Source organism: Alnus glutinosa, chromosome 12 (assembly GCF_958979055.1).
Source record: "Alnus glutinosa chromosome 12, dhAlnGlut1.1, whole genome shotgun sequence".
Lineage (NCBI taxonomy): Eukaryota > Viridiplantae > Streptophyta > Magnoliopsida > Fagales > Betulaceae > Alnus > Alnus glutinosa.
The window spans coordinates 2,867,306-2,878,055 of NC_084897.1; the positions used below are offsets into that span (position 1 = coordinate 2,867,306).

At 35.3% G+C, this 10,750-nt stretch overlaps 2 protein-coding genes across 3 annotated transcripts; one reads left to right on the forward strand and one right to left on the reverse strand.

Moving 5' to 3' along the window:
- The first annotated feature begins 238 nt into the window (after positions 1-238).
- On the forward strand, positions 239-7,031 carry LOC133852755 (peter Pan-like protein). Of its 2 annotated transcripts, none has more exons than XM_062289503.1 (9): positions 239-445; positions 1,045-1,117; positions 2,816-2,886; positions 3,207-3,386; positions 3,950-4,180; positions 4,605-4,697; positions 4,781-4,968; positions 5,662-5,855; positions 6,711-7,031. In XM_062289503.1, exons 3-9 carry the CDS (start codon positions 2,869-2,871, stop codon positions 6,812-6,814), a joined length of 1,008 nt encoding a protein of 335 aa, XP_062145487.1. In that variant the 5' UTR covers positions 239-445; positions 1,045-1,117; positions 2,816-2,868; the 3' UTR covers positions 6,815-7,031. The 2 variants fall into 2 exon arrangements, with proteins under 2 accessions (XP_062145487.1, XP_062145486.1); XM_062289502.1 differs by having other exon boundaries at positions 239-416.
- Positions 7,032-7,569: 538 nt separating this feature from the next.
- On the reverse strand, positions 7,570-10,261 carry LOC133852042 (mitochondrial zinc maintenance protein 1, mitochondrial). Its single transcript, XM_062288711.1, has 2 exons — positions 9,970-10,261; positions 7,570-7,954 (listed from the first exon to the last, which is right to left on the reverse strand). The coding sequence occupies exons 1-2, from the start codon at positions 10,208-10,210 to the stop codon at positions 7,881-7,883; spliced, it is 315 nt and encodes a 104-aa protein (XP_062144695.1). The 5' UTR covers positions 10,211-10,261; the 3' UTR covers positions 7,570-7,880.
- Between the last annotated feature and the right edge of the window lie 489 nt (positions 10,262-10,750).

Below are 10,750 nucleotides of genomic sequence, written 5' to 3' on the forward strand. Positions count from 1 at the left end.
TGTAAATAATGAGACTTTCAATTTGTAATTATTTTTACCATAATTGAAGGCCTTAGGAGAAACTATTTATTAAATTTTTAACATATTAGCTAGAGTCTTAAAATTTGTTTTCGAAATTTTTTGAATGCATGTCCATACTACTGCAATACATACAGCTCTTTTCAAGTAGTGGGCCAGACCTGGGCTCTTATTTTTGGGTCAGCCCGGCTCAAATTGACGCTCTTGCTAAAACCCTAACCCTAAAACCCTTTCACGCTCGCAGAACACGAAGACGCACAAACCACACCCGGTAATTTCCTCTTAGAGCATTCGTAGTAAGCTCGTCAAAGAAGATTTTTCGCCAAATTCTGGTTTCTTGGCAGGCTTTCGTTCCAGCTTCTCCACGAGAACCATCTCTTTTGCCCCTCTTCTTCTACGTGAGTTCTCTGCCGTCCCCAATTCTCAAGTTTAGTTCTTTTGCCTTTGTTTTGATGTGCAAGATTGGTTCTTTTGATTTTGTTGTGTTGTGGGTTGTATTTGATATGTTGGTTGGCGTGTTATATATTGATTTTAGGATTTTGGGTTTGTGAAATTTTGCACTTTGTGTTATTGGTTAGCATTTTCGCTTGTGGCTTTCTGAGATTTTGCGGTGTTTTATTTGCTAGTTTTGAGTTTGGAAGTTTGGGTTTCGTCAAGTAGCAAAACTGAGAAGAAAAGGTTTTGTGAAATTTTTTCTTCTGTGAGTCTTCTTTGCCATCATCTTACTGCATCTAGACCATTGATTTATCACTTTTGCCGTCAACATGGCTCAGGTTCAACATTTTTCTTGAAATTCGTTTTATTATCACTGGTCATTATAAAACATGCAAACATTCGACCACCGGAATCAGTTTTCGAATATCTGATGTATGGTGATCTATGATGTAATGGAAAATTCAATGTTATTGGACTCATGGAGAAATAGAACAACTTGAGGCTTTCTAAAATGCAGTATGTTTGGCACATTGTTGTTTCTTGTGTTTTAGTACTTAAATGGTTTGATTAATGTAATGTTTTGTTTTGTAGGACGTGAGGAATTATGGGTGGGAACTGAATGAGAAAATTGACTTCAACTGGAAGAAACTTTTTGCATAAGAAGGTATATTTTTACTTTTTATCTTGTGATGTGATTTCATTCACATTTAAATGAATCCATGGTTATTACAATTTTCATGTTTCTCATGGTACCTTTAGAGACAAGTTTGAGAGAAAAACCAAATGAAACTAATGGTAACTGCATCCATCAAAAAAGTAGTTACAGTGAGCAAAGGTGGTTGCTAGAGCATGAAATTTTGATGTGGTATTATAACCTTATTATCAAATAAATCAAAGTAATTGAATTGGTTAAGCTTCCTACGACAAGTAGTTTCAGAACTAATTAGTGTACAAAAATGTCAGATTCAGCCAGTTGATGGACCGGCATGAATCTATGAAAGACTGCTAAGTGGCCTAGGTGGATCTTGATGTTTTATTTTGCGTCCTGCTCTATTTCTGAATATATAGCCGCTTGTGTATCTTGCAGCCCTTGTAACTAACTTGGTGTTCTCTTATGCTGAAGGCCAAAAAACATGTAAAGAGCTTAGGAAATTTAATGATAACGAAAATATTGTCTTCCAAGGATCTGCTGTTTTCCTGGGGGATACCTTGCTGCTGATCTGTTTACGTCTTTTTGGTCGTCGATATGGAGTAGTATTCAATATCTGAGGCTTCAGTTGTTCTTTTTCTGGTTTTTTTTTTCTTTCTCCTTTTCATTTGGACATTTGAATTATTGGACTGTTTTCACTATTGGATTATGTGGAAATTTCTTGCTGGTGCTCTGTTTTTATTGGTTGGTTGTTTATATTGAGGTATATTGGATTTTGGGTATTGGTAATTCTTTTTCAAAATTCTGCACCATTGGACTCTTTCCAAAATCGGGTACTTGGACATTTCTCGGCTATTACTCCCTTCTGTGCTGTATTCATGTTGAGTGCCTGTTGAGATTCAAGTGCACTGACTTGTGATAGAAAGACCTATTGGACTTTGAGGTTCTGGTGATTCTTTCTCAAACATCTGCACCGGTACTTGAAGCTCTTATAAGAAGAACTTTGAGTATTTGAAAGATCTTAGCTATTTCTCTGTTTTGTGCCTCTGTTTATGTAGATTGGTTCTTAATTTTAAAGTAAAGGCTTTTGGCATTTGGTTATTCATTTGAAAATCCGTATTGTTGGGGTGTTTTACATATTTATTTTGTTGGTTACTAATTTTGTATTCTTTTGGTTACTAATTTCTTGTGTAAAAAAATATGCATATTACTGGCCTATTTTGGTTAGTAGATTCTGGAATTCTGAATAATATCTGTTGGGTGATTGAAAAACAGCAGATGATATTAAATTTTGGTTGAAAGAAGACAGTTGAAAGTGGTTGGAAGTGGTTACTTTAAAACCAATAAAAAATAGTATTTATTTAAAGTAGAGAATATTTAGAGAGTTTGGTATTTAGAGCTTTTGAAAAGTAGCTAGCTATAATAACAAAAGTGAATTTTCTAGCTAAAATTTGCTTAAACTTTGACTAGTTCACTAGGAATGCTCTTATTCCTCTATTTTTTGTTCCTTTTTGTTTAATTTCTATACTAATTTTTAATTCTGAGATATAGTTCATTTTGTTTTGAATTGAAGCCCTAGAATTCTGAAATTTGCATTAGCTGGCTCTTCAAAAACCCTACGTTTTGTTCTTGTACTTGTTCTTGATTTATGTAAGACGAGGAAGAAGTTATATATTTCAGGTTATGCTAAATGTTTGTTTTATTTGTTTTTAGGGTTTTGAAGTTATTTAATCAGGAAGCTCTGAAATTCAAGATTCTTGGAAGCCATGGCTCGGTTCCGAAATGTAAGCGAAATCTTGTTTGTTTTAGTTTTTCTTTAACTTTCCCAGCTGCTTGGTTGCTGAGAAAATGAAAGAAAGGAAAAGAAAATGAATTGCGGGTTCTTATGGTATATATATGGTTTAATCTGGAGGTAGGAAAAAATTGTAGTGTGAGAAGCTAAAGTCAAATAACTGTAGTGCGTTTTGATTTCGGTGTTTTGTTTTACTTGGTTTTTCTGTATCCAATTTGTTTCTTCCATTTTCTGAGCAACCAAACGGGGTTCTAGTTTTTTGTAGTGTTTACAGGTTTGCATGTTTTTTTTTTTGTTACTTGAATTAAACAGAAGAAGAAGGTGTTTGTGAAGCCGGTTGTGAAGAAGAAGCAACCTAGTGTGGACCATATCACAGGCGATAAGATTCCAAAGAGCTTTGTGTTTGCGAGAGGGAAGTTGCCTGGTCCTCTCAAGCAACTTCAAATGGATTTGAGAAAGTTGATGCTTCCCTATACTGCTCTCAATCTTAAGGTAAAGATTATTTGTTCTCTGTGTTGCTCTCTCTCTTTCTGTTTCTTTGTCTCCTGAAGTGTATCTTTGTTGCAATATGATATTGATGGAAGTACACATCACATGAGAGTGAATTTTTAAGAGAAAAATATCTTTACCTCACAAAAGCGACTGAAAGGTTTGTGGGGTAATCGTGTAATGCTTTTCAAGAGGAGTTCTTTACTTCTGTTTTAGACTAATATAAATTATGTGTTGGAAGCTATGCAATTTATCAATGGTGGCTTCATTATAATAAGTACTGACGATTTTATATAAGGAATTCAATAAAGCAATGTAGATCATAGGCAAATTATTGAGCTTAGCTGTGGACAGCTTAAATCTTGCAGACTGTGATTCTCCCATAATCGCCACTGCAATATGTCAACATTAGGCTAAAATTAGATTAAAAGCAAGTCCTCAGCAGTCTCTAAGCTGGATTTGTCTATATGGCCAGACATAATGTTGTTGCGCTGTTTTTTATTTTTGGGTAATCCTAATTTTATGACAGAATTTTTTAGTTAACTGATATTTTATTATTATTGCAGGAGAAGAAACGGAATAATCTCAAAGACTTTTTGAATGTTGCTGGGCCTATGGGTGTAACGCATTTCCTCATATTGTCAAAAACTAAGACCTCGCCCTACTTGAGGGTTGGAAGGACGCCGCAAGGCCCAACTCTTACATTTAAGATACACGAATACTCATTGGCAACTGATGTTGCTCAATCTCAATTGCGTCCTAGATGTCCTCAAGATCTTTTCAAAAATTCTCCTCTGGTAATTTTATAATCTCACTCAACCCTACGTACAAAACACAAATTCATGATTTGTTTGATTTGCTAGAAGTTAGAGAAAGTAAAGCAAAATGCTAAATAGCGCTTTTCTTTTGGGAATTTGCACCTCTATCATCTTTCACCAAATGATCAATAGTATCATGCATCATTACTAGCCTTTTTTAGCATGAGACACAGCAAATTAACTGTACTATCTCAGTGCAAAAGAACTCATGAACGGTTCATACCGGCCAACTTCATGTGTACCTTACACACATATCTTCTATTAGCTAGTGGTAGTTGATTATGTGTTTCTCAGAAGAGGAATGGGCCGCAGCTATACAGTTGCATAATTTGACTCAAAACAGATGGTGAAATATTCTCTCTTAAACTTTGCCAATATTAATCTCTGTATATTTTATTGGCAGATTGTTCTTTCTGGTTTTGGGACTGGCGATCAACATCTAAAGCTCACAACTATAATGTTTCAGAACATTTTTCCCGCCATTGATATAAACACTGTGAGTTTCAAAGAAATTGCAGTTTATTGCCAGCGCCAGCAAGACTCATGATCTTTTAATATTGTTTTAATGTGATTTTTCAGGTCAAACTTTCTTCTTGCCAGAGAATTGTGTTACTTAATTACAACAAAGACACAAAACTTATTGATTTTCGGCATTATTCCGTAAGATTACAGCCTGTGGGTGTCTCCCGTAGAGTTAGAAAATTTGTGCAGAACCATCAAGTCCCAGATTTAAGGAATCTTCGGGACGTGAGTGACTTTATCACAAAGTAAGGAGTCTTATTATTTTAATTTCCTTAAAGCAAATTATGTAATGTAGTATTGGGAATGAGAGTTATATTATAATCTATTGTGAAGTGTTTCCTGAGGTCTACAGGTAGTTCATCATGGGTCACTACCAGTGAAACTTTTATATTGTTAGACTTGATAGTTAAAAGTTTTCTGAAAGCATAGCATAAAAATGATCTCAATCTGACTTTTTTTTTCTACCTAATCCCCCACTCTCAACCAACAAAAAAGAAATGTCTTTGTAATATAGGTTTGAGCGTGTATGAACAGAATGTCACTCTTCCAATAAGGATATTTTTTTTTTAATTGGGAATTAGAGGATATAGAAAGGTAGGACCGTCAAGCTATATGGATGAAGCAAAGATAAGGACTTTCCAATGTTAAATTTATGCTCTTTTTTGTTTTTGGTGTGTATTAATTCAATCAATTAGAGCAGTGGTTTGACGATACATTAGTGCAAGGCTTTGTAATTTCCAAAGTTTTTTTAAAGGTAAATTTTCAACTTGAGTCATCCTCTTTTATGTACATCAATAGGAGAAACTCATAACCAAGTACAATATAGAGGAGGGAGGAAAATGAACAGAAATATGCATTTATGTAATACCATGTTTTTGGATTGACTAATCTTACCCATTTGTTCTGGTTTTATATTTGTTTTCTTTGTGACTATAAAGGGCTGGGTATGGATCAGAAAGTGAAGTAGATGATGACGCTGCGACCGTGACTCTGGCTAGTGATCTTGGTAGAGTAAACCGGGCTTCAACAAAAAGTGCTGTCAAACTTCAAGAGATCGGACCCAGAATGACTCTTCAACTCATCAAGATTGAGGAAGGATTGTGTTCCGGTGGGGTCATCTTCAGCGCAAGTGGTATATTTTCTCTCATATGACATGTTGCTTTCTTTTTCCTCTAGCAAGGTGATCATTTTTATGGTTGAAAGAAACATTGTAACCTATTCAGGAAACAGAATCTCTTAACCCAACTGACTAATGATGCTAGGGGTCGACTACAAGAATGCCATATGACGTACTTGTGCAGGTCTACCATGACCTACTCTGGCCATTCTGCCAGCAATCCTTCACATCAATGATTTCTTCGCATTCTTCATGCACACAGAAACATTTCCTCAACCCTCTTAAACTCTCCAAATTGCACCCTCTTCTAGACAGAATGTACTGCTTTGGATTCTTTTCATCCATTTTCTATACACAATTATACTGTGACCTGTATTTAAGTGTTTTCGCTGTGTTCAGATGAGATTAGTCACAATTCTGCTAAGGTTTTCTAGTGATGTTACTGGTTGATCTTCAATGGACTCTTTTGGATTCTATCTGATTCGTCTTGTCTGCAATATTATATAAACCAATATCCATGGTCTAACTGCCTCCCCAGTCCTAATTTTCCCTTGTTAAGTGCAACGGTTCTTTCCTGATCTCAACTCTCGTCTTTCTCCAATTCACATATGTTCTTCATTTAAACCTTTATCTTCCTATGTATAATCAGTCAGGATTTGTGATAATTGGCACCTTATTAACTCGTCGGATGTTTATTCTTCCATTTTCTGGTCTTATCCTGTTTCCTTTCCATATTTCTACCACGTGCTATCCTTCTCTTGATTTGCCATCAATATTATTATCCTTCACTTCGTTGAAAGTTGATATATTCTCTATTAAACTTAGATCAGGAGCTTACCTTTATTCTCCTTCAACCCCTTTTATTCTCAGGAAATGGTGATGGCAAGAACAAGCAGGACAATGGGACAGATCCTGAAAATCAGGATGTGGATGAAGACCAGGAAGACATGGAGGAAGATGATGAGGTGGACTAGTTACTGCCCAAGTTGGAAACTTAAGTGGAGGGTACTTTTAGGTATTTTTGAAGCCTCCCTTCCTCATGAGGGAAATCCTGTACTTGTATCTATTGGGAAACTCTACTGAGTGCTAATTGTAGAGAGGAAGCCTCCTTGGAACTGTTGCCTATAATCATAAATATTATGTTCTTTTTTTTTTTGGAAGTAAAATAGAAACATTATTTCGGGTGCACAAGAGGATTTCTGGGTCTGAATTGCCTTCAATATATTCTGTATTTCATAGCTTTTCCTTTCACTTTTAAATAAGAACACCATGGGTGCAATAAAAGCCATGCCATCGCCCTGCAGCAAAATCATAAACCATAAACCAAAAAATAACGGTATTCTTTCACGTTCAATTATCACATTCATTTGAGTAATACAATAGAAGATTAAAGTTCTCAAATGTTATGTGACTTTTAAAATCACAATTAAATTAAAATTTAATTATGATTATTTCAAATTTAATGATAATTTTAAAAACTGCGTGACATTTGAAAAGATGTAAGGATTCTAGTCATCTTTATAGTTATTTACCTATTTTATACCAGCTGACGTAACGTGTTTTAAGTGACTTTATATTTATCACTAAAAAAAATAAGTACAATTACCTAAAAGATGCTGCTATAGCCTGTATAAGATGGATGCGCAAAATAATATTACTCTAAACCAAACCCAAAATGGACTGCCAAAAGACTTTCAACTACATTTTGATAATCTAAAACTAGGATTGCTTCTTTTTTTTTTTTTGCAAGTAAAACTAGAATTGCTTAGAAGTTACATTTAACTTTTTCCTGGAATATGAGAGCGCAAAGGTATACGATCCAACCTACAATGTTTAATCTTCTATACTACAAACGTCTCCCCCAGCAACAACCGAAGGGAGCTCATAGAAAATTATTGCCAAAACAAATAGAATATTTGAGCGAGTACTCGGGAACACTACTGAGGAAAACTACCGAGGAAAATACTCGGTCATCGATAAACAGCTCAAATATGAGGCAAAGAATGTCCGAAAACATAGCATTAAACTCCACAATTACTCCTAGACGGGCTTAAGAATGTCTTCAGAAGGAATCTCAAGTGTTGCTCCTGCATGCTCTTTATCGGGCTTCACTTCTGCAGCAATCCAAATTGGTAGATAAAAAGGGTCAAATTCTTATATAATCGTCTACAAGTTATTATAGTACATGTGGTTAACAGATATAGTTCAGGATACCACATCTTGCAATTAGGAGGATACAAACATTGGAACAATACATGCAACAAGCAAAATCACTTTAATCAACAAAAAACTTCTCCAAACATGAAAGTGTGATGATGGAATTAAGGCAGCCATATATGCAACGTAATTCAGCTTCAGGTCCCCATCTAAGGCCATCCAATTGACTACCATAATAATGAAATTTTCAGAACTAGTTTACTCAAGGAGGGTTGTTAAGAGTATTACAACTTTTACTACAAGTCCCTTACAAACTAACATGAGTCACATTAGCCACTAAAATATAAACTGCAACATGAGAGTTTATGTAGCACTTCTCACATTTTCAAAATGGAATGGCAGTCCACATGACACTGACTACATCAACTACTAAATATGGACATCTACATGGTTGTCCGCATGACTCTCATTTCCAAAAAATGTAAATTGTCAGGTGAGTTTGTAAGAGTATCTCCAGCAACTTATGTAAGCGCCTATTTGGGATTGCGTTGAGTAATATAACTTTTTTTGTCTATGGAAAAATCTTAAGAGTATTTTAGAAAAAATTTAATTTTCAAGCTTCTCATAAAACATAGTTTTTGGCTTTTTTAGAGGAAAAAAAAAAAAGGGAAAACAGAAAGAAAATATTTTTCAAATTTATTACCTTACAGACTCCTTTTTGCTTGTCACAATTTTTTATGTACTAAAAGCATTTTTTAAGCTCCTTAACGCAATCTCAAACATGCTCTAAAAGTCACTTGTTGTCTAAATTTAGGTAATAAAGGTGAAAAACAAAAGAGCTCCAACAGATTGTCCTCCCATTCTATAAATCCTACATTATGATACAGTGCTTACCTATATTTGGGAAACCACAATAGCTTATCCATCCATTTTTAAAACATTTTTCTCTCTCAATCGCTCATCTCTCACTTTGTTTTCGCACAAACACTTGGGGAAACACCTAGCTAGGTTTCTTTGCTGTCATCTACCACCACAAGGTCATCATCTAGCTAGGTTCACTGATGGCAATAGCCTGATCCATTGCCACAACAATTTGGTCTAGCCTGCCGGCCACCGCTCAGCTCAATCTCAGACCAAACTTGGCCCAAGCCACCATTGGCAAATTTCCTCCACCCAGCTCACCCCAAAAACAACAAAGGATGTAGAGTACTCCAAGATCTCGAGTTATCAAATTGTTGGAGAGAAAATAATAAAAGTAATATTGAAAAATGATATTTAAAGAAAGTAGAGAATAATAGAGAATTTATTGAAGTGTATATTGAAAAATGAGCAGTTAAAGTATAGAACGTTGCTTTTGAATAGCTAAAATGAAAAAGGTTGCTGAAGATGTTCTAAGTTGTAGTAAAAATTGTAGTACCCTAAGTATTTTTTTCCGCCTAGAAAAGAAACAAAGGAATATCACCTTTTTTCTGAACATTCATTGTTTCTCATCTTTCGATTCCACAAAAGTCTAGATTTTTCATTGTTAAAAATCAATAGTTCGTAGAATCCAACGGATTTAAGCTTTTAACCACAGTATGCACAAGAAAATTCAGATTAAGAGGCTATATTCAGATTAGAGCAACGTGCTTGTAGCGTACACTGGCACCTTTTTCATAATTTTTCAACTTCATCTGTGAAAATTGGGATAAATTTTGGGCCATAAATTTCATAATTTTTTGACGAGCATCATTATAATTCAGTTTTCGATCTCCAAAAAACCTAGTTTGTTCCAATCGTTCTGGTTCATCATATTTGAATGTATCATAAATTGAAATTTGATCAAATAATTAGAAACTTAAATTTCAGGCTAAACACACACAAACAATTTCACAAACGCAAGGAACAAGAAGAAAAATCCACATAAAATCTCAATTTAATAATAACTTTGGAAAATGGAAAAATATATTTTGAATAGGGAAAGGTGGTTTACGGTAACCGCCGCGAGAGTTGAGCTTGGCCTGGACGATCATGTTGGCGATGAAATGGGAGGCCTCACGTGCCTCGTCGAGGAGCCTCCGGATCTCGGCCTCGGAGGTCACTTGCCGATTGTCCTCGAACTTTTGTCGGACCTCGGCGGCCGAACCCGTCAGCATCAGTGAGTCTCCGGCGAACGTTTTCCGAGTCGCTCGCAGCAGCGCTCTGTACGCGCTCAGTGCTTCTCCTCTCGCCATCTCTCTCTCTCTCTCTCTCTTGCTACTGGGCCTGGGGGAATCAAATTAAGAGAGGGGAACAACAAACGACGCCGTTCACTTTTGTTTGCTCAACTTTGCTGACCACAAAGCTACGTCGTTTCTTTTCCTGACTGAAAAGCATGTGAATTTTTTCTTCTTTTAGATTAAAGTATGTGTTTTTCACCAAGGGACACATGTCACACTTTAGAAACTGAGTTGAAGAAATTTTTATCTTCTTCTTTTTTACTTTTTTGGAAAAACTTCACTTAATTTCTTTTAGCTTTCATCATTTTTATAATCTTCCTTGAAGTTAAAAAAAATCTCAATTTATTGTATCAAATTTTAAAAAATTTACAATCTCACCCCTCCATTAGGATTTTCTGTAAAATCGTAACGGATGGACAAAAAAAATTCCAAAATACCCTATTTTTTTCAAGAAAATAATTGTACTTTAAGGGTATTTTTGTAATTTTAAAAAGTTTATTGAGCTATAAGGGTTATTTTATTCTTTGACCGTTTGGTTTATCCCTAAACCTTAAC